At 41.2% G+C, this 25064-nt stretch overlaps 1 protein-coding gene across 4 annotated transcripts in view; it reads right to left on the bottom strand.

Annotated features, from left to right (window-relative positions):
• The window catches only part of LOC112215689 (anion exchange protein 2), a 106028-nt gene that overhangs the window by 36247 nt on the left and 44717 nt on the right, over nt 1–25064 (bottom strand). For 3 of the 4 annotated variants that reach the window (XM_024374946.2, XM_042299171.1, XM_024374949.2), the window contains one exon: nt 14183–14372. In XM_024374946.2, coding sequence (XP_024230714.1) covers nt 14183–14242 — 60 coding nt within the window. In that variant the 5' untranslated portion in view covers nt 14243–14372. Of the gene's footprint in view, nt 1–7524; nt 7766–14182; nt 14373–25064 lie in introns of those variants that run through there. The other variant, XM_024374947.2, reaches the window with a different exon arrangement.

The following is a 25064-nucleotide window of genomic DNA, read 5'->3' as shown; positions in this document are numbered from 1 at the left end:
GCCCTTGAGGAGTAGATTCAATGCATGAGCAGCACAGCCAATGGGTGTGATGTGAGGGTAGGACTCCTCCACTTTAGACCAAGCAGCATTCATGTTCGCAGCATTGTCTGTCACCAGTGCAAAAACCTTATGTGGTCCAAGGTCATTGATAACTGCCTTCAGCGCATCTGCAATGTAGAGACCTGTGTGTCTGTTGTCCCTTGTGTCTGTGCTCTTGTAGAATACTGGTTGAGGGGTGGAGATGTAGTTAATTATTCCTTGCCCACGAACATTCGACCACCCATCAGAGATGATTGCAATACAGTCTGCTTTCTCTATAATTTGCTTGACTTTCACTTGAACTCTGTTGATCTCTGCATCCAGCAAATGAGTAGATAAAGCATGTCTGGTTGGAGGGGTGTATGCTAGGCAAAGAACATCCAGAAATCTCTTCCAATACACATTGCCTGTGAGCATCAGAGGTTAACCAGTTGCATACACAGCTCGAGCAAGACATTCCACAGCATTTCTCTGACTGCGTTCCTCCATTGAGTCAAAACAACTGCCGAATCCAGGAGGACCATGAGGTGCTATCGATAAGGTGTCTCATTTTCACCTTGAATAGAAGTAGAGGGACTTTTGTCAGAAGTTGCTTGTTGTGAGCGCTGAGGGAACATTATGCACTTGCCCAGATGATTCTGCATCTTTGTTGCATTCCTTACAGTATTTGCAAATGTACACAGCTTTAACTTCTACATTAGCTGCAGTGAAATGTCTCGAAACATCCGATAGTGCCTGTAGCATTTTCCTGTAAAGATTAGAATGTTTAAAAAAAGAAAACAATAAAAAATAAAAAAATACAATTCCATGTACAGATAAATAGTTAAGCAGTTAAAATGAAACATGTATGGAAACAGGTGAATTAACACTCCTCAGTTAGCAGGGTCAGGCAAGCTAAAACCCACATGGTAGCAAAAACTAACTAGCAGAAATTAACAAGTTAGAAAGGATTTAAACACACTTTGCTGTAGGCTACTATTTATTAGTTAACAAAAAATAATGTTGTATAAAATATATTCACCCCACCCAGTATTGTAATCAAAACTTACCAGAAAGCATGTAGACCTTGGCTCAGACAGTGTAGTAGTGTGGGCTCAATAGCATCTCACTCGTGTGCAAGATCTTGAGAATCAGCTGTACATGTGATGGAAGAGTATACTGCACGTGATGGAAGAATGCACTGTGCATGCAGAGGGTTGCAATTCCATTAAATTGGGGATAGTTTAACCAAAATATGCCACACGACCTAGAATTGCCTTATGTGTAACCCACATAAAACGTTCACTGTTATAAGCTAACATTTTTGATGAATTTAAGCAAAATTCCCCAAATTCCTGGGGTTAACTTCGCATGGAAAATGTCAACCCTTTTCAGCCCTGTCAGCCACCCAAGCCAGACTGTTCGCTCTGCTTCCGCACTGCAAGTCTTACACAAAGTCTGACACCGACTGGCTCATTAACAGCTTCTATCCCCAAGCCATAAGACTGCTAAATAGCTAACACAATGGCTACACGGACTATCTGAGTTGACCCTTGTATGTTATTTTTGCTCTTTGTATGCACACTTACAGGAATGTCCAAACTCACGCACACTGTCACTCCAACACACACTTATACTGACTCCACACACACACACACACACACACACACACACACAGCTGCTACTCTGTTTATCATATATCCTGATGCCTAGCGACCGCACCCCTATACATAGAGGTAGCTATCACTCCAGGATCCCTGCACATTGGAAAAATGGTATTGAAACTGACCCTGTATATACAGACTGTAGCTTCTCACTTTTATTTCTCGTGGGTTTTGTTCTAGATTATCTTATTTATAGTGATAAATCGATATTGCATTGCATACATCGATAACTGCATTGTTGGGATCTTGCAAGAAAGGTATTTGAAGGTGCTTGTGCACATGCCACAAAAATGTGAAAATCAATCATTCAAAAAGTAAAGATCAATTTTACCAGAGAAAAAAATATATATGTCTAACGCAGATTTGCGGGACACTCTTAAGGGGGTACACACCAATTAAATCACCATGAGTAAGTAACTGAAATAAACCCCATTTCGTCTATGAAAACATTTGTCATGGAAAATGGATGCTATGCAGTATGTATCAGAAAAGGAGGTCATTAACACTAAATAAATTCATAGGGACATGTTTGGTGTGCAGCATAATGCCACAGGTTGGGAACCACTGCAGTAAACCAAAATAATACAAATAGTTTAGGCAAGCTGAAATATTAATCTCAGTAATGCAATATACCATCTACAGTCTTAAATGTACACAGGTTTGTTCCATGCAAAGGGTGTAGGCTAAATCAGTACTCAGCTGGCCACCTACACATAGGCTACAGAGAGGATTATAGGAGCCGAGAGGTGGCTCAAATCCCACACAGCCAGCAACACTCAGGCCTGTTGAGTATTGAGTAATTTCATTCCTGTAGCAACAGGCCTGACAAGGATATCTAGGGAAGCTATGGAAGAGTAATGCCTTGAGTGTAAATATACAGTTGAAGTCGGAAGTTTACATACACCTTAGCCAAATACATTTAAATTCAGTTTCACAATTCCTGACATTTAATCCTAGTAAAAATGACCCGTTTTAGGTCAGTTAAAATAATGTGGTGATCCTAAGAATGTGAAATGTCAGAATAATAGTAGAGAGAATGATTTATTTCAGCTTTTATTTCTTTCATCACATTCCTAGGGGGTCAGAAGTTTACATACAATCAATTAGTATTTGATAGCATTGCCTTTAAATTGTTAAACTTGGGTCAAACATTCCCCAAATTCCCAAATCCCCCAAATTCCTGGGGATAGCATTGCCTTTAAATTGTTAAACTTGGGTCAAACATTTTGGGTAGCCTTCCACAAGCTTCCCACAATAAGTTGGGTGAATTTTGGCACATTCCTCCAGACAAAGTTGCGGTAACTGAGTCAGGTTTGTAGGCCTCCTTGCTCGTACAAGCTTTTTCAGTTGTGCCCACAAATATTTTATAGGATTGAGGTCAAGGCTTTGTGATGCCCACTCCAATAACTGGACTTTGTCCTTAAGCTATTTTGCCACAACTTTGGAAATATGCTTGGGGTCATTTTCCATTTGAAAGATCTCATTTGCAACCAAGCTTTAACTTCCTTACTAATGTCTTGAGATGTTGCTTCAATATATCCACATCAATTTGCTTCCTCATGATGCCATCTATTTTGTGAAGTGAACCACTCCCTCCTGCAGTAAAGTACCCACACAACATGATACTGCCACCCCCGTGCTTCACGGTTGGGATGGTGTTCTTCGGCTTGCAAGCCTCTCCCTTTTTCCTCCAAACATAACAATGGTCATTATGGCCAAACTATTTTTGTTTCATCAGACCAGAGGACATTTCTCCAAAAAGTACAATCTCTGTCCCCATGTGCAGTTGCAAACTCTAGTCTGGCTTTTTATGGCGGTTTTGGAGCAGTGGCTTCTTCCTTGCTGAGCGGCCTTTCAGGTCGATATAGGACTCGTTTTACTGTGGATATGGATGCTTTTGTACCGGTTTCCTCCAGCATATTTACAAGGTCCTTTGTTGTTGTTCTGGGATTGATTTGCAATTTTCGCACCAAAGTACGTTCATCTCTAGGAGACAGTACACATCTCCTTCCTGAGCTGTATGACGGCTGCCTGGTCCCATGGTGTTTATACTTGCGTACAATTGTTTGTACGGAATGTGGTACCTTCAGGCGTTTGGAAATCGCTCCCAAGGATGAATCAGACTCATTAAATAATCCGTCTGTAAACAATTGTTGGAAAAATTACTTGTGTCATGCACAAAGTAAATGTCCTAACAGACTTGCCCAAACTATGGTTTGTTAACAAGAAATTTGTGGAGTCGTTGAAAAACAAGTTTTAATGACTCCAACTTAATTGTATGTAAACCTCTGACTTCAACTGTATATGACCACTCTTCTCAGTGGTATGACCAGGTAAACAGGCCAACATGAATTCCACAGTTGCTTTTCCTTCACCTGTTGGACTTTGAAGTGACTGATTAAACCCAACTGTCCTACGAACACTATTGGACAAGTCTAACAAATAAGCTTAACTACAGACAACAAGGACAATACTGAGGTTACCCTACATACATCACATGTTATTGAGGTATAGCCCACCAATGCTGAAGCTTCCCTTCCCACACGTATAATGTGATAGTGATGACGTAATATTGTGATATCCCTTGCATGAGCTTGCTGATTATAGCCATAAGAGAGAGATAAGGCTGTGAGTGACATTGGATGAGTCATATATTGACATGAAGAGGAGGAAGGGGATTGGGGTGCGGGGACTCTTAATTCTAATCCTTTGATGAGGGACAAAAACGAGGCTGATGATGTCATGCCAGACACCTTTCTTGAAATTTGGAGCCTCTCCGCGGTCACTTCTGGGAAAGTGTGACTCACCACATGATGGTGGCATCAATCCTCTTACACCATGTCTGTATCCCAAATAGCACCCTATTCCCTACATAGTAGTGCACTATATAGGGAAGAGGGTGCAATTTGGGGACGATTCACATGCCACTTCTAGCTGTCCAACATTGTTCACACAGAGTTAATGGTTTCCGATCCGCTGGCAGCCGAAGGGTAGCTATCAGTTACAGTGCCTTCAGAAATAATTCATACCCCTTAACTTATTCCACATTTGTGACCCGTTTCAGGAAACTGGGCGTTGGTCACGGGTCACTACTTTTTGGCAGAAATGCCTCTGGAACATGTGAACTTTCATGTGGCTTAATAACAAACTTGTATGGCATCTGTAAATACGGAATACAATTGTTAAATTACAAGACTAGTTGGTTTAGCCACAGACAGATACAGCAAACTTCCCGCTAGCCATGACTGGCTGAGGTGGGCTGGACATGGAGAGTTGAGTTCGGATTGGTTTGAGCAAGGATTATATATATATAAATAAAAGCTCGCACAAGCTTTTTCAGTATATACAGTGGGGCAAAAAAGTATTTAGTCAGCCACCAATTGTGCAAGTTCTCCCACTTAAAAAGATGAGGCCTGTAATTTATCATAGGTACACTTCAACTATGACAGACAAAATGAGAAAAAAATAATCCAGAAAATCACATTGTAGGATTTTTTATGAATTTATTTGCAAATTATGGTGGAAAATAAGTATTTGGTCACCTACAAACAGGCAAGATTTCTGGCTCTCACAGACCTGTAACTCCTCTGTCCTCCTCTGTCCTCCACTCGTTACCTGTTTGAACTTGTTATCAGTATAAAAGACACCTGTCCACAACCTCAAACAGTCACACTCCAAACTCCACTATGGCCAAGACCAAAGAGCTGTCAAAGGACACCAGAAACAAAATTGTAGACCTGCAACAGGCTGGGAAGACTGAATCTGCAATAGGTAAGCAGCTTGGTTTGAAGAAATCAACTGTGGGAGCAATTATTAGGAAATGGAAGACATACAAGACCACTGATAATCTCCCTCGATCTGGGGCTCCACGCAAGATCTCACCCCGTGGGGTCAAAATGATCACAAGAACGGTGAGCAAAAATCCCAGAACCACACGGGGGGACCTAGTGAATGACCTGCAGAGAGCCGGGACCAAAGTAACAAAGCCTACCATCAGTAACACACTACGCCGCCAGGGACTCAAATCCTGCAGTGCCAGACGTGTCCCCCTGCTTAAGCCAGTACATGTCCAGGCCCGTCTGAAGTTTGCTAGAGAGCATTTGGATGATCCAGAAGAATGTCATATGGTCAGTTGAAACCAAAATATAACTTTTTGGTAAAAACTCAACTCTTCGTGTTTGGAGGACAAAGAATGCTGAGTTGCATCCAAAGAACACCATACCTACTGTGAAGCATGGGGGTGGAAACATCATGCTTTGGGGCTGTTTTTCTGCAAAGGGACCAGGACGACAGATCCATGGAAAAGAAAGAATGAATGGGGCCATGTATCGTGAGATTTTGAGTGAAAACCTCCTTCCATCAGCAAGGGCATTTAAGATGAAACGTGGCTGGGTCTTTCAGCATGACAATGATCCCAAACACACCGCCCGGGCAATGAAGGAGTGGCTTCGTAAGAAGCAGTTCAAGGTCCTGGAGTGGGCTAGCCAGTCTCCAGATCTCAACCCCATAGAAAATCTTTGGAGGGAGTTGAAAGTCTGTGTTGCCCAGCAACAGCCCCAAAACATCTCTGCTCTAGAGGAGATCTGCATGGAGGAATGGGCCAAAATATCAGCAACAGTGTGTGAAAACCTTGTGAAGATTTACAGAAAACGTTTGACCTCTGTCATTGCCAACAAAGGGTATATAACAAAGTATTGAGATAAACTTTTGTTATTGACCAAATACTTATTTTCCACCATAACTTGCAAGTAAATTCATAAAAAAATCCTACAATGTGATTTTCTGGATTTTTTTTCTCATTTTGTCTGTCATAGTTGAAGTGTACCTATGATGAAAAGTTCAGGCTTCTCATCTTTTTAAGTGGGAGAACTTGCACAATTGGTGGCTGACCAAATACTTTTTTGCCCCACTGTATATTTTATATGAGATTCTTCAAAGTAGCCACCCTTTGCTTTGATGACATCTGTGCACACTTGGCATTCTCTCAACCAGCTTCATGAGGTAGTCACCTGGAATGCCGCTCCCAATCTAATTTAAGAGCTTGAGAAAATCTCCAAGAAAAAAATAAAAATGGGAGAAAATTCCCAAATCCAGATGCAAAAAGCTAATAGACATACCCAAGATGTCACAAAGATGTAATTACCTCCAAAGCGGCTCCTACAAAGTTGACTCCGGGGGTGAATACTTATGTAAATTTGATATTTCTATATTTTATTTTCAATACATTTGAAAACATGTCTAAAAACATGCTTTCACTGTCATTATCGGGTATTGTGTGTAGATGGTTGAAAAAAACAAAATTTGATCAATTAAATGTGGAATAAGTCAAGGGGTATGAATACTTTCCAAAGGCACTGTATCACAAATGCATTAAGATTACAATGAGAATTAAATAGTCTTCGGTTCATGTACGCACAATGGCCTGTCAAAGGGCTGTAACAAGACCATCACAGATGCCTTGGAAGTGGACAGTGCAACAAAACTGCTGAAGCACATATTGGGCTAAATATACACCAAAAATTGTGAGGCAAATAGGAATAGGAAGGTAAATTATATTCTATTGTGTTCACTGTGACTGGAAAAACATCAAGTTAGGTGTAGGCCTATATACTATATTTTTGCCTGAAGGTATTACGTAAACAAAATCTATAGGGTACTGCAGGTTCAAATTGTTTAGCCTTTAAAACCAATATACTGCACCAGGTATGTAGACATGGAACAGGAAATGAGTAGTCTTCATATCCACACAAATGGAGGGGGGCGCTCCCAAAGGGATCAGTGACTCTTACAATGTGTTGAACTGGTTAGTCTTGTATGTTACCCTGTGTTACTCATAACTCACCTTTGCTGCTGTGTACAGAAACTCCATCAAAAATCCAACCGCGTTTTCACGCCACTTAATCTTTAGCGACCGAAAAGTAAAAAATAACCGTACACCTTTTTTCAACCTCGTCTCATATCGGTCAGTTGCCCAAGTCACATGACAATGGGCAGTGCATCGCAGCAGGAAAAGGACATCACCCAGTTTCACATTGACAGACCCTTCCAAATAGGATTATCTCAACTCCCCTTAAAAACACACAGTACACTGACACAGACACACACTCCCTTTCCCCTAGCATACAAGTATGTGTACACTCATTTGAAAAGTGAATTATTAACTAAGAAGGGCAAGGATGTGAGGAAAATGGCCAATGAAAGCTTCAGCTATAGCAAATAGACTTATCTTTTGTGAAAATGAGTCATCTGCAGCCATTAAGTTGTAAACACATACATTGGATAGCAACTAGTGCATGTAGTGACAACCGTCTGTGTATCCACTGTGTAAGAGGCTTCATAGCTGCCAACAGTCTGCCTGAGATAGATTGAACTAACTGCACTGGGCAAAATCTGATTCCCCAACAGACTGTATTCAAATCCCAGCCCTCAACAAGCGATTTGTTTTTGGAATGTTAAAGGTTTGGAGAGCTCAGATTTGCCAAGGTTAAATGAAATGTCAGTGAAATGTCACAAAAACAGTAAATGCTTCACTCTAACCAGAAATAGGGTAGATAACTGTAGGCCATAATAATCTATTACCATAATACCATTAGATACACATCCATATCACAGTACATACAGTCGTGGCCAAAAGTTTTGAGAATGACAGAAATATTAATTCAAAGTTTGCTGCTTCAGTGTCTTTAGATATCAGATGTTACTATGGAATACTGAAGTATAATTACAAGCACTTCATAAGTGTCAAAGGCTTTTATTGACAATTACATGAAGTTAATTGTCAATAAAGACCTCTGCAATCCGCCCTGGCATGCTGTCAATTAACTTCTGGGCCACATCCTGACTGATGGCAGCCCATTCTTGCATAATCAATGCTTGGAATTTGTCAGAATTTGTGGGGTTTTGTTTTGTCCACCCGCCACAAGTTCTCTATGGGATTACGCTCTGGGTAGTTTCCTGGCCATGGACCCAAAAAACCGATGTTTTGTTCCCCGAGCCACTTAGTTATCACTTTTGCATTATGTCAAGGTGCTCCATCATGCTGGAAAAGGCATTGTTTGTCACCAAACTGTTCCTGGATGGTTGGGAGAAGTTGCTCTCAGAGGATGTGTTGGTTCCATTCTTTATTCATGGCTGTGTTCTTAGGTAACATTGTGAGTGAGCCCACTCCCTTGGCTGAGAAGCAACCCCACACATGAATGGTCTCAGGATGCTTTACTGCTGACATGACACTGGACTGATGTTAGCGCTGACCTTGTCTTCTCCGGACAAGCTTTTTTCCGGATGCCCCAAACAATCAGAAAGGGGATTCAGAGAAAATTACTTTACCCCAGTCCTCAGCAGTCCAATCCCTGTACCTTTTGCAGAATATCAGTCTGTCCCTGATGTTTTTCCTGGAGAGAAGTGGCTTCTTTGCTGCCCTTCTTGACACCAGGCCATCCCCCCAAAAAGTATTTACTTCACTGTGCATGCAGATACACCTGCCTGCTGCCATTCCTGAGCAAGCTCTGTACTGGTGGTGCCTCGAGACGGTCCAGGCGCTTGCTGGACTATTATGGGCGCCCTGAAGCCTTCTTCACAACAATCGAACCGCTCTCCTTCTTGATGATCCGATAAATGGATGATTTTGGTGCAATCTTACTGGCAGCAATATCCTTGCCTGTGAAGCCCTTTCTGTGCAAAGCAATGATGGACGGCATGTGTTTCCTTGCAGGTAACCATGTTTGACAGAGGAAGAACAATGATTCCAAGCACCACCCTCCTTTTGAAGCTTCTAGTCTGTTATTCGAACTCAATCAGCATGACAGAATGATCTCCAGCCTTGTCCTCATCAACACTCACACCTGTGTTAACGAGATAATCACTGACATTATGTCAGCAGGTCATTTTGTGGCAGGGCTGAAATGCAGTGGAAATGTTTTTTTGGGGGGGGGATTCAGTTCATTTGCATGGCAAAGAGGGACTTTGCAATTAATTACAATTCATCTTCATAACATTCTGGAGCATATGCAAATTGCCATCATAGAAACTGAGGCAGGAGACTTTGTGAAAATTAATATGTGTGTCATTCTCAAAACGTTTGGCCACGACTGTAAAACGAGAGCTGGGCGATATGGCCTAAAATCATCTCTATTTTTTCAAACTACTGGTCAAAAGTTTTAGAACACCTACTCATTCAAGGGTTTTTCTTAATTTTTTACTATTTTCTACATTGTATAATAATAGTGAAGACATCAAAACTATGAAAAAACAAATGGAATCATGTAGTAAACAAAAAAAAAGGTATTAAACAAATCCAAATATATTTTTTACTTGAGATTCTTCAAATAGCCACCGTTTGCCTTGATGACAGCTTAGCACACTCTTGGCATTCTCTCAACCAGCTTGAGGTAGTCACCTGGAATGCATTTCAATTAACAGGTGTGCCTTCTTGAAAGTTGTGTTGTAATAAGGTAGGTGGGGTATACAGAAGATAATCTTTTACCAAATAGTCCATATTATGGAAAGAACAGCTCAAATTAACAAAGAGAAATGACAGCCCATCATTACTTTAAGACATGTTGGTCAGTCAATACGGAACATTCAATTACTTTAAAAGTTTCTTCAAGTGCAGTTGCAAAAACCATCAAGCTCTATGATGAAACTGGCTCTCATGAGGACCGCCACAGGAATGGAAGACCCAGAGTTTCCTAAGTTCATTCAAGTTACCAGCCTCAGAAATTGCAGCCCAAATAAATACTACAGAGTTCAAGTAACAAACACATCTCAACATCAACTGTTCAGATGAGACTGCATGCGTCAGGCCTTCATGGTCGAATTGCTGCAAAGAAACCACTACTAAAGTACACCAATAAGAAGAGACCTGCTTGGGTCAAGAAACACGAGCACTGTACATTAGACCGGTGAAAATGTGTCCTTTGGTCTGGAGTACAAATTGGAGATTTTTGGTTCCAACCACCGTGTCTTTGTCAGACGTGGTGTGGGCGAATGGATGATGCCGCATGTGTATTTCCCACCGTAAAGCATGGAGGAGGTGGTGTTATGGTGAGGGCGTGCTTTGCTGGTGACACGGTCTGTGATTTATTTAGAATTTAAGGCACACTTAACCAGCATAACCACAGCATTCTGCAGCAGTACGCTATCCCATCTGGTTTGGGCTTAGTGGGACTAGCATTTGTTTTTCAACAGGACAATGACCCAACACACCTCCAGACGGTATAAGGGCTATTTTGTCAAGGAGAGTAATGGAGCTCTGCATCAGATGACCTGGCCCCACAATCACCCAATCTCAACCAATTGAGACGGTTTGGGATGAGTCGGACCGCATAGTGAAGGAAAAGTAGCCAACAAGTGCTCAGCATATGTGCAAACTCCTTCAAGACTGTTGGAAAAGCATTCCAGGTGAAGCTGATTGAGGGAATGCCAAGAGTGTGCAAAGCTGTCATCAAGGCAAAGAGTGGCAACTTTGAAGAATCTCAAATATATTTTGATTTGCTTAACACTTCTTTTTGTTACGATATAATGCCATATGTGTTATCTCATAGTTTTGATGTCTTCACTATTAGTCTACAACGTAGAACATTTAAAAAATAAAGAAAAAACCTTGAGTAGGTGTGTCCAAACTTTTGACTGGTACTGTAAATGTTTTATGTTTCATCTAAAAAAGCATTGTTGTACAATTAAAAAAGGTCAAATACACTGCATTTCAAACAGTCAGCAATAATATAATGAATTCAGGGCTGGTGAAAGATATACCTAGGCTAAATATTAGCCTTCCACAAGGATAAGACCCACTAAAAATGTAATTATTTTATCAAAATGATTACTGAAGTCGGTCTATGAAAATGCCCTTTATTGTTACAAATGTAAATAGAACCATGCATAATGCAACCTCACTAACAATGACTAACTTCTTGTAGCAGGCATTAGGCTATAGAACATTAACACAGGTCTCATCAACAACCTCAAGACCATGTGCTAGTGATAAGTCAGCTAACCCTTATATTACTTATACTTGGATCGATTTGCTAGCTAACAAGGTTGAACAGTTGAATTGTTATGAAGACACCCTTCTGTTTGTCTCCAACTGTTTGACAAGCATGTTGGCCTGTCCACTTTGTTCAGATGTTGAAATTAAGTGGCCTACCTTATTTCGCAGAATGAGAATGAGTTGCGAATTCTTTATATCAATGTGTTTTATGCTTACTGCACATTTATAAAACACAGACTAGACAGCTAATATAACAGTCTTTGGCTAAAATGCTGCTTGCGTTACTTGGTACCCCAATGACAGCGCGCCACAAACTGAACATTCATTTTCCAGATTCAATGTTTATTGATACTCTCGCTTTAGTAGTGTCTGCATGCAATTTGAGTAGTTGAGACATAAAATGTGTATCATTAGAAAAGTTAACTAGTTGACAACGACTTGCATGGTTTAGGGCGGAGACATGCATCTCATCATTACATACAGATCCCTCATGTAAATGGGAAGGTGCACACACTACAGAAGAGAGGAGACTATACCAGAACAAGCAGACAGAAACACTCATGAAAACAAAAAATAACAAAACATTAATTCTTGCGATACAGGCATCTGCAATATCACGCAAAAACATACATTTGAATTAATCAAATAAATTAGATTTATCGCCCAGCCCTACATATAACTTTCAATAAGACTCCACCCCAAAATTGTGTGTTGCGATTCGTTGCCTTGCGGCTACAAGCCCTTACAGTCTTTCGGTTTGTGCAAATAGTTTGTTTATCTATGTACATGTTTTACATTGCACCTCTGCACTTCTCGACTCAGACACGTGTAGTAGTGCCATTGTATTTCAACTACAGAAGTACTGATGCATTCTAAAACAGGGAGGTACAGATGTAGGATCTTAATTTGACCAGTATTGTCATAGCAAAATAATCCTGCAGCAACAGGATTTGAATGTTTAGTCCATATTGTTACTTGATCGGTGGTTAGGCTATTAGCTCGACAAAAGTAGGCTACATGAAAATACAGTTAATATAACCTTGTGTTAGTGGAGGTTTTCAGTGAATTTCATGTAAATCACAAGGCCTATGTGCATTTCCTGCAGTAAAGGATATTCTCATCAACAAAAAAAAGAGTGAACAAATGAAGATCCTACACCTGCATTCAAGATATAAGCATAAGTCCTTCTAATGGTTTATGTCTTAGAGAGTCCACCTCCCAAGAGGCAGTAGGCCAGTCCTGGGGGTTGTCTGGATTGCTACAGCCACATGATTGTGTAACATGGGATAGGAAGCAGCGGTCTGAACACTGAAAGAAATGCCAAGCTAAGGGAAAGCAGGCATTTCCTGATGTGGCAGAACAGCTGGTGACGGTCTAGTATCTACCTCTGTTGCACTGTGTGTGGGGGTGCATGCGTTTGAGTCTACTGTATGTGTGCATGCATACATGCATGCATAAGAGGGTCGGGGGATATTTTTTTTGGTCACGGTCTAAAATGGACCCTTGACGATAGATGTTATTTAATGTTTGTCTATTGTGGAAAGAAGGTTAAAGAAATGCTATTATACCTCAGTATCCAATCTCAATTAGTCATACAAAGAAACCATAGAGGATGCATATTTGTTTCTCATTGATTGCCCAAAAACTTAAATAATTTTTTTATGAATGTCGCCCAAAAGCAACTTACTCATCCTCTTAATATGATGTTATTTTGAGAGGCCCCCAGGGAACTGGAATGTAGTTTTAGCCATTGACCTAGGTCCAAGGCCATCTGGCTTCTCAGCCTGAACCACCTAGATGCTTTACCACTGGGCTTCTAACAGTACTGTACAGATGCCAATGAGTTGGTTGGAGTGTCCATTCTGGCCAGCATAAACTGGGCACCAGAAAGGCCTGGAAATACAACAAGATATTTTGATCCTAGTACAGCCACATTTCTAAATACACGCTGACGACAACATTCTTGGTTCCCCAATCCCGCCTGAAACGGGAGTATAAGGGTATCAGGCAGTTCTCAAAAGGTGCCCAAGGGAAACTGTTTAAAAAACACTTAATGTTACAGTTCAGAAGTCACCATTTATTTTAAAAAATCCTTAAATCTGTCTTAGTGAAGGTATGGATTTGTACATACCCTGCTCTGAGAGGAATGGCACAATCCCAAATTTACACTCCCATGCCTAAACACAGTGAACTGGAGAGGCTGACGAAGCAGAACTTGAGCAGAGAGAGAACATGTGTCACAAGTAAAAATACACAAGGGTGTTTGGCAATCACAGCTGAAAGCCTTTCTGGCAGAGAACCACTGCAATTTGATTAATATATTAGATTAGTTCAGCAAAAATGAATAAAAGTCAGGAGCAATAACATCCCGGAACGTAGACATGCATTTCCTACTGTTGTCAATGAGTCGATTACACGTCTCTTGCTTTAAATTCGTTTGTGTTATGCGGTAGACGTTAGTTAGGATGACCTAATTGGGCGGACTAAATTAATTTAGCGTGAATGGACTTACGTTGTGGATGACTGATTCCATGGCGTCGGTGACATTGCTGGGTGTGTTGGGGTTGCTCATGGCTCCTCTTCTCTGTGGGATGGATGCAAGTGCTGTGGCTCTGTCTGTAGAGCTAACGGGGTAAGGAAGAGATGTGGCTTTAGCCCTTTTCTTTCTCACCTGGACTCAGACAGCTTTTGGGCAGCATAACCTGGGAAACACAGAAAGGTAGACGGGTTTAAAGATTGAATCTTAAAATGGTGAAACCGCTAGGTCCGTTTGGATGCTCCTCACCTCAGTTTAGTCAACAAAACCAAAACATTGAAAAAGGGGAAATGGAGCCACTGTTCGCCCCCAGAGCCTAACGCAGATACCATATTTTCCCCCCAGTTTTACAGTGCCTTCAGGAAGTATTCAGACTCCTCGACTTAACATTTTGTTACATTACAACCTTATTCTAAAATGGATTAATACCCCATAACAACAAAGCAAAAACAGGCTTCCTGACATTTTTGCTAATTTATTTAAAAAAAAGTAAATATTACATTTTCATAAGTATTCAGACCTTTACTCAGAACTTAGTTGAAGCACCTTTGGCAGCGATTATAGCATCAAGTCTTCTTGGGTATGATGCTAGAAGCTTGGCACACCAGTATTTGGGGAGTTTCCAACATTCTTCTCTGCAGATCCTGTCAGGTTGGATGGGGAGCATTGCAGCACATATATATTCAAGTCTCTTCAGAGATGTTCGATCGTGTTCAAGTCCGGGCTCTGACTGGGTGCCACTCAAGGACATTGAGACTTGTCCCGAAGCCCCTCCTGCGTTGTCTTGGCTGTGTGCTTAGGGTCATGGTCCTGTTGGAAGGTGAACCTTCACCCCAGTCCGAGGTCCTGAGCACTCTGGAGCAGGTTTTCATCAAGGATATCTGTACTTTGCTCTGTTCATCTTTCCCTCGATCCTGACAAGTCTCCTAGTCCCTGCCGCTGAAAAACATCCCCACAGCATGATGCTACCACCACGCTTCACCGTAGGTTTCCGCCAGACGTGACGCTTAGCATTCAGGCCAAAGAGTTGATTGTTGGTTTCATCAGACCAGACAATCTTGTTTCTCATGGTCTGAGAGCCATTTGGCAAACTCCAAGTGGGCTGTCATGTACCTTTTACTGAGAAGTGGCTTCAGTCTGGCCACTCTACCATAAAGGCCTGCTTGGTGGAGTGCTGCAGAGATGGTTGTCCTTCTGGAAGGTTCTCCCATCTCCACAGAAGAACTCTAGAGGTCTGTCAAAGTGACCATTGTGTTCTTGGTCACCTCCCTGACCAAGGCCCTTCTCCCCTGATTGCTCAGTTTGGCTGAGTGGCCAGCACTAGGAAGAGTCTTGTTGGTTCCAAACCTCTTCCATTGAAGAATGATGGAGGCCACTGTGTTATTGGGGACCTTCAAAGCTGCAGAAATGTTTTGGTACCCTTCCACAGATCTGTTCCTCGACACAATCCTGTCTCGGAGCTCTACTGACAATTCCTTGGACCTAATTTACTCTGACATACCCTGTCAACTGTGGGACCTTACATAGACATGTGTGTGCCTTTCCAAATGTCCAATCAATTGAAATTACCACAGGTGGACTCCAAGTTGTAAAAACATCTCAAGGATTATCAATGGAAACAGGATGCACCGGAGCTCAATTTCAAGTCTTATAGCGAAGAGTCTGAACAGCTATGATTTTTTACTAATATATTTGCAAACATTTCTAAAAAAATCTGTTTTCGCTTTATTATAGGCTAGCGTGCAGATTGCTGAAAAAAATATATACAGTTGAAGTCGGAAGTTTCCATACACTTAGGTTGGAGTCATTAGCTCATTTTTCAACCACCCCACAAATTGCAAACTATAGTTTTGGCAAGTCGGTTAGGACATCTACTTTGTGCATGACACGTAATTTTTCCAACAATTGTTTACAGACAGATTATTTCACTGTATCACAATTCCAGTGGGGGAGACATTTACATACACTAAGTTGACTGTGCCTTTAAACAGCTTGGAAAATTCCAGAAAATTATGTCATGGCTTTAGAAGCTTCTGATAGGCTAATTGACATAATTCCTGTCAATTGGAGGTGCACTTGTGATTGTCTTTCAAGGCCTACCTTTAAACTCACTGCCTCTTTGCTTGACATCATGGGAAAACCAAAAGAAATCAGCCAAGACCTCAGGAAAAAAATTGTAGACCTCCACAAGTCTGGTTCATCCTTGGGAGCAATTTCCAAACGCCTGAAGGTACCACGTTCATCTGTACAAACAAAAGCACCCAAGTATAAACACCATGGGACCACGCAGCCGTCATACCGCTCAGGAAGGAGACGCGTTCTGTCTCCTAGAGATGAACGTACTTTGGTGCAAAAAGTGCAAATCAATCCCAGAACAGCAGCAAAGAACCTTGTGAAGATGCTGGAGGAAACGGGTACAAAAGTATCTGTAGCCAGGGTAAAACAAGTCCCATATCGACATAACCTGAAAGGCCGCTCAGCAAGGAAGAAGCCACTGCTCCAAAATCGCCGTAAAAAAAGCCAGACTATGGTTTGCAACTGCACATGGGGACAAAGAACAAAAATAGAACTGTTTTGGCCATAATGACCGTTGTTATTTTAGGAGGAAAAAGGGGGAAGCTTGCAAGCCGAAGAACACGTTCCCAACCGTGAAGCACGGGGGTGGCAGCATCATGTTGTGGGGGTGCTTTGCTGCAGGAGGGACTGGTGCACTTCACAAAATAGATGGCATCATGAGGGAAGGAAAATTATGTGGATATATTGAAGCAACATCTCAACACATTAGTAAGGAAGTTAAAGCTTGGTCGCAAATGTGTCTTCCAAGTGGACAATGACCCCAAGCATACTTCCAAAGTTGTGGCAAAATAGCTTAAGGACAACAAAGTCAAGGTATTGGAGTGAAGCCCTGACCACAAAGCCCTGACCTCAATCCTATAGAAAATGCTTGGGCAGAACTGAAAAAGTGTGTGCGAGCAAGGAGGCCTACAAACCTGACTCGGTCAGGAGGAATGGGCCAAAATTCACCCAACTTATTGTGGGAAGCTTGTGAAAGGCTACCCAAAACATTTGACCCATGTTAAACAATTTACAGGCAATGCTACCAAATACTAATTGAGTGTATGTAAACTTCTGACCCACTGGGATGAAAGAAATAAAAGCTGAAATAAATCAATCATTCTCTACTATTATTCTGACATTTCACATTCTTAAAATAAAGTGGTGATCCTAACTGACCTAAGACAGGGAATTTGTACTAGGATTAAAATGTCAGGAATTGTGAAAAACTGAGTTTAAATGCATTTGGCTAAGGTGTATGTAAACTTCTGACTTCAACTGAATTTATTCCATTTTAGAATAAGGCTATAATGTAACAAAATGTAGAAAAAGTAAAAAGGGTATGAATACTTTCCGAAGGCACTGTATGTTAAAACATTCTTTATCAGACTGTTTCCACAGCGACTTACATTTTGTGCATTCATCTTAAAATAGCTAGGTGAGACAACCACAAAGTAGTACATTTAATCAGCAAATTCTTGCCGAAACGCATCACATTTATGCAGAAACAGAGTTCGCCCTTTTCCTTATTCTCCCGATTAGTCACCAGATGAAGTATCTTGGGGTAAGGAATGTTTTTACTTATCAGCAATGTCAGTCTTAAACTCAGGAGTAATCTTGTTTGCAAAACCCATAGGTCGTGGCAGCATCCTTCCTTCTTTGGTTAGGATAGGAAGATGGTAATTCCTCTGATTCCCTCAGGTTGAGGTTGTTGTTACGGAGTCTAGTTGATAGGTAATCGATTAGCCGGACTGTTCCCCAGACTCCAGTTGTAGGGATTTGTACAATGCACAAACAAGGCTATTGAACCTGACATTGGTGTCTGTCTTTATTCCTTTATCCAACATATCATACAGAAACAGTTACTGAGCTACTGCTAATAGCGGCACAGGGCTCTAACTATGATTTGTCAGGTCTGTCTATGTGTTACTGTGTCCCTGTCAGGAAGGACTCCAGTACATCTATACTTCCTAACCACCTCCCAATGTCATTATCACTACAGTCTGATAAGGGCCAGATAAGGGCTTGCTACTGTGGAGGAGGATGTGATAAGTGGTGGCGCATGGCTGGAGCCACTCATCCTCCCCCTGCAGGTGGACCAATGTTTAGATTTTTAATACATTCTAGGGCTGCAAGATGCGAATCTAATGATGATTTGAAATAAGTTGCATTGAAAGGCATGAGCTCTGTTTGGTTTCTTGCACAGGCTGCACACACTTCAGTCTCTCATTCACAATTTGACAAGCACTTGATAATGCCTCGAATTTCCCGGAGGCGTCGCCTTTGTGCGGCAATAACACCCCTAAAAAAATACATGCCTTTTGCAGCCAGTGGCCGTTGTACCCTTGGGCTGAATATAATAATTTGAATTCCTTCCACAGGTTGCTTGCTCCGAAGAACCTCTCACTCACATGGCTCTGACTTAAATCAATTCTTATTAGCCAATGCCCGTTACTTGATTGGGTCCATAGGCATCTAAGCTCCGAAGTAGGCTACAAGTGAAGACAGACAAGTCAGGGACGCAACTGCGGGCCTCCTTATCCAATTCCGAGGTGTATATTGAAGATATTGGAAGAACTGTCCACATTTACTTTGTCAGCAAACAAGATGAGTAGGCCTAACAAACAGCAAAAACTGTTGTCAATCTACTATGTCAATCTACAATCTCCCATAGTACAAAGGTTGATCTATTTTACTGGTCAACTTGTAGTTCTGTGCGAGAAAGAAAAATTCCAAACAGTCTGGGACAGTTGAGGGATGCAAGAGATCCCAAATTAATACAACCACTCGCATCAAATTTATCTTTTTAGAGCAGGCTGATGAAACAGATCAGAATGTTGTAAACATTGGCTATTTCTTATATTATAAGCGCAGCAATGCGCACACTGAAGTAGGCAATGAGTGCGAATGTTCTAAAATGCAAACAATTAGCTGGAAAACACCCTTCTCAAAAGTGACAGCAAATGCAATTATGCATGTAATTCTTTATTATAAAAGATGCATATTTATGGTGAAAATTCTTCCCCAAACTTGAAACTTCTTCCCCAAACTTGAAACCTAACTCATAGGTCTACACTCCTTGTAAAGAGGATTCATTTGGGAAGGCAGGGTAGCTTAGTGGTTAGAGCGTTGGACTCGTAACCGAAAGATTGTTCAAATCCCCGAGCTGACAAGGTACAAATCTGTCGTTCTGCCCCTGAACAGGCAGTTAACCTACTGTTCCTGGGCCGTCATTGAAAATAAGAATTTGTTCTTAACTGACTTGCCTAGTTAAATAAAGGTTTAAAAAAAAAAAAAGTGGTTAATTTTAAGTTATTAGTTGTGATACAACCCGTATCAAAACAAATAGGCCTATGGTCTAGGCTACACGAGGTGTGCGAATTATTATTATTTTTTTTAAATCGCAAAAACGCAGCGAAATGACATTTTTGGCCCATACCAAAAATATATAATATTTTCCTTGCCAAGAAAACAATGCCGATAACAGATATTTCAAATTTTAGAGGCCTTTTAAGCATTCTATTACAGTTAAATAATACACACACGCGCAGCTGTCGAAGGCACTACATCTCAGTGGTTCGAATCCAGGTTGTATCACATCTGGCCGCGATTGAGAGTTCGTTAGGGCGGCGCAAAATTGACCCAGCGTTGAAATCACACTGGATGTATTATACATTATAAGTATGCCCCCAAAGCAATTATTTCACTGTACAGCCTTACCTATGGATTGTGGCTCAATGGCAGTCTACTCAGTGACACCCAGAGAACGTTAACATCATAGCTCTTATTGCGGGACTCTGAAACAACTGAATTGAGCTACATTTATTGTCAACCTAAGTGTATTGAACACTATTCCAGAGGGAAAACAATACTGCGTGGGATGTTGGAGTATCATAACTCAGAGGAGAAAATATATTGGGTATGGAGTAGACTGATACCCCATTTCATTGATCCCCAATCCTTCGGTAAAGCTGTACAGTGCAATATGAATGTCAACACACACATTAGGTTAGGATAAGAGCTATGACGCTAATATTTGCGTAAACTCTTCACAGTTGTGATCTGTGGGTGTCACCGAGTAGACTGATACCCCATTTCATTGCTTCACATTCCAATCTTGTTTAACATGATCTAGTCAAAATATGGCATGATTCCACCAATTGTAACCCTCTGCATCACTTTCAAAGAGGTACTTTTATATTGAAGGCAAACCACAAATTCCACTATTGTGCCTAGCTTCACAACATAAAACCCGGTCCGGTTGAGCCTCACTCGGCAGGTGAAGCTAGCTGGCTACTTATAATGTTAGCTTTGGGCAACAGGGTTAAGCTAATTATTTTCAATAGGCAAACAATGATAGTATTAGCTAGGTAGCCACTTGTTTGCCTATTGAAAATAATTAGCTTAACCCTGTTGCCCAAAGCTAACGTTATAAGTAGCCAGCTAGCTTCACCTGCCAAGGATTCCTAAAATCATTGCTAAGAATAATGACTACAGTTTCTACTGGTCATTGTTTTCAGGCTGGTTGTATTGGTGCTAGCTAGGTACCAAGCTAAAGCTAGCTAGCTACCCCAGAAGTTGCGGTCTAACAAATAAATGCTTTATTACTAACGCAGAATTGTAATCACATCATTAGTGGCTGGTGTCTGCAGACTTTTCTGTACAGCTTTGACAGTGTTCGTGATTGTAGTGGCTTGCACGTGCAAATTCAGAACACACAACATTCTATAAATTAACTGTTATTTGACATGTCAAATAGTGTTTTCTGACATGCATCTTTTTTGACACGCAAAGACCCAAACAGCGTTCCATAGTATGTCGTGAAGCTAATAGCAGTGACGCTATTACTGTGCAACTCCAGTAGGGCAACATCTGAAAAATAGCCCACTTGGTAGTGTGTACAGGTGCTCGACCAGTCGCTAAAGCTAACATCACCCACGACAGAGAACATTTGACTGTCAAGGGCAATGAATTCCATTATCGTGACGTTAATGGATTTCGCCGTTGAGTTGTCTCACTGAAATCTTCTTACTCTTTCAAATGACTGCTCGACTTGTTGACTGCTCGAGCCACACAGCAGACATTGTGGGCTAGGTTAGGAATGCGGTGTTGGACGTGTAGGGAAAACATGTACGTGGCGTCATTACGTCATATACCCATGTTATTCAGGTATGCACGTCAGCTTTGACATCGGTTTTGCACATCGGCTTTAAACTAGACATCGGGCCGATACCGATGTTGGCATTTTTAGCTAATATCATCCGATTCCGATAGGTTCACCGATATATTGTGCATCCCTTTAAAAAAAGTAATGCACGGTTTCTTGCCTTACTACACACAATCTGGGCATCATTCACAAGTGACAATATACAGTTGAAGTCGGAAGTTTACATACTGAGTTTAAATGTTTTTGGCTAAGGTGTATCACAATTCCTGAAATTGAATCATAGTAAAAACTCCCCGTCTTAGGTGAGTATCACCACTTTATTTTAAGAACGTGAAACGAACGTCAGAATATTTGAGAGAATGATTTATTTCAGTTTATTTTATCACATTCCCAGTGGGTCAGAAGTTTACATACACTCAATTAGTATTTGGTAGCATTGCCTGTAAATTGTTTAACATGGGTCAAATGTTTTGGGTAGCCTTCCACAAGCTTCCCACAATAAGTTGGGTGAATTTTGGCCCATTCCTCCTGATAGAGCTGGTGTAACTGAGTCAGTTTTGTTGGCCTCCTTGCTCACACACACCTTTTCAGTTCTGCCAACAAATGTCCTATGGAATTGAGGTCAGGGCTTTGTGATGGCCACTCCAATACCTTGAATTTGTTGTCCTGCCGCAACTTTGGAAGTATGTTTGGGGTTATTGTCCATTTGGAAGACCCATTTGCTACCAAGCTTTAACTTTGACTGTCTTGAGATGTTGCTTCAATGTATCCACATAATTATCCTACCTCATGATGCCATCTATTTTGTGAAATGCACCAGTCCCTACTGCAGCAAAACACTCGCACAACATGATGCTGCCACCCCCGTGCTTTATGGTTGGGATGGTGTTCTTCGGCTTGCAAGCTTCCCCTTTTCTCCTCCAAGCATAACAATAGTCATTATGGCCAAACAGTTCTATTTTTGTTTCATCAGACCAGAGGACATTTCTCCAAAAAGTACAATCTTTGTCCCCATGTGCAAACCGTAATCTGGCTTTTTTTAATGGCTGTTCTTGAGCAGTGGCCTCTTCCTTGCTGAGTGGCCTTTCAGGTTGTCGAGATAGGACTAGTTTTACTGTGGATATAGATACTTTTGTACCGGTTTCCCCTACAATCTTCACAAGGTCCTTTGCTGTTGTTCTGGGATTGATTTGCACTTATCGCACCAAAGTACGTTCCTCTCTAGGAGACAGAACGCGTCTCCTTCCTGAGCGGTATGCCGGCTGTGTGGTCCCATGGTGTTTATATCTGAGTACTATTGTTTGTACAGATTAATGTGTTACCTTCAGGCCTTTGGAAATTGCTCCCAAGGATGAACCAGACCTGTGGATGTCTCCAATTTTTTCCTGAGGTCTTGGCTGATTTCTTTTGATTTTCCAATGATGTCAAGCAAAGGGACACTGAGTTTGAAGGTAGGCCTTGAAATACATCCACAGGTACACCTCCAATTGACAGGAATGATGTCAATTAGCCTATCAGAAGCTTCTCAAGCCATGAAATAATTTTCTGGAATTTTCGAAGCTGTTTAAAAGGCACAGTCAACTTACTGTATGTAAACTTTTTACCCACTGGAATTGTGATACAGTGAATTCTAAGTGAAATAATCTCTGTAAACAATGGTTGAAAAAATTACTTGTGTCATGCACAAAGTAGATGTCATAAACTATAGTTTAGGCAAGTCAGTTAAGAAATTTGTGGAGAGGTTGAAAAAGGACTTTTATTGACTCCAACCTAAGTGTATTTAAACTTCCGACTTTAACTGTAGGCATCATTCACAAGAGGTAGGCACATTGTAAACAATCAGACTATTCTTGATTTAATCTTGTCTTTACATATACTAAATAATATTTAGAACTGACGATTATCATGCACCTGTCTCGGAACAGGAGCAAAACATTTTTTAAAGTCATCTTTGCAATTAAAATAGCAAATTTCCACATTTCCAGTGATTACATTTTATGCCAGCCAGGCAGGCTATACTGCTGTTGTAAAGAGAAGCAATGTGCTTAATATTAGGAAAGTTGAGAAATAAATATAGTAGACCTAGCCTATAGAAAGCTAATGGGATCCTCTTTTTAATAGAGGCTTTCAAAACTATTTTTCCCCCGCAAAAGCATAGCCTATAGAAATGTTGAAATGACCACTGAGGACCTTGTTGAACAGGATGTGGCCGTGGAGAGAAACAGAGAGAGAAACAAAGAGGAACAACGTCACACCAGGCACCATCGGAGGTACCAGCCCCCAGATCCACTCAACTCATTTCAGCAGAGGCACCTCCAAGCCGTCGAGAGAGATGCAGCCCAACCTGATGCTCACAGGAAGGAGGAGGAAGAGCCCCTCTTTGCCATGAGCCTGGTGCCAACACTGAAGACGCTACCTCAGCAAAGAAAAGCAGCAGTCAAGGTTAAAACGTATCAGCTGCTTTTCGAAGCCGAGTTCAATGGTACGTTTTTTTTCTCTCCACATCACAGGTAGTGTCATAAGTGTGCGACAGTGAAGTAAAGTAGGTCTTTTTTACAGTATAGTCATGTAGGTTAATTGGTATTTCAGATCAAAGTATTAATATGAGACAAATGTATAGCTGTTGTTTCTGGGTTAGAAAATATCCTAAACAGTTTGCTGTCGAAATACAGTGCCTTGCGAAAGTATTCGGCCCCCTTGAACTTTGCGACCTTTTGCCACATTTCAGGCTTCAAACATAAAGATATAAAACTGTATTTTTTTGTGAAGAATCAACAACAAGTGGGACACAATCATGAAGTGGAATGACATTTATTGGATATTTCAAACTTTTTTAACAAATCAAAAACTGAAAAATTGGGCGTGCAAAATTATTCAGCCCCTTTACTTTCAGTGCAGCAAACTCTCTCCAGAAGTTCAGTGAGGATCTCTGAATGATCCAGTGTTGACCTACATGACTAATGATGATAAATACAATCCACCTGTGTGTAATCAAGTCTCCGTATAAATGCACCTGCACTGTGATAGTCTCAGAGGTCCGTTAAAAGCGCAGAGAGCATCATGAAGAACAAGGAACACACCAGGCAGGTCCGAGATACTGTTGTGAAGAAGTTTAAAGCCGGATTTGGATACAAAAACATTTCCCAAGCTTTAAACATCCCAAGGAGCACTGTGCAAGCGATAATATTGAAATGGAAGGAGTATCAGACCACTGCAAATCTACCAAGACCTGGCCGTCCCTCTAAACTTTCAGCTCATACAAGGAGAAGACTGATCAGAGATGCAGCCAAGAGGCCCATGATCACTCTGGATGAACTGCAGAGATCTACAGCTGAGGTGGGAGACTCTGTCCATAGGACAACAATCAGTCGTATATTGCACAAATCTGGCCTTTATGGAAGAGTGGCAAGAAGAAAGCCATTTCTTAAAGATATCCATAAAAAGTGTTGTTTAAAGTTTGCCACAAGCCACCTGGGAGACACACCAAACATGTGGAAGAAGGTGCTCTGGTCAGATGAAACCAAAATTGAACTTTTTGGCAACAATGCAAAACGTTATCTTTGGCGTAAAAGCAACACAGCTCATCACCCTGAACACACCATGCCCACTGTCAAATATGGTGGTGGCAGCATCATG

This window comes from Oncorhynchus tshawytscha, linkage group LG16 (genome assembly GCF_018296145.1).
Source record: "Oncorhynchus tshawytscha isolate Ot180627B linkage group LG16, Otsh_v2.0, whole genome shotgun sequence".
In the NCBI taxonomy this organism is placed as follows: domain Eukaryota; kingdom Metazoa; phylum Chordata; class Actinopteri; order Salmoniformes; family Salmonidae; genus Oncorhynchus; species Oncorhynchus tshawytscha.
Note: the sequence above shows the minus strand (reverse complement) of the source record. Positions and strands in the feature narration are given on the sequence as shown.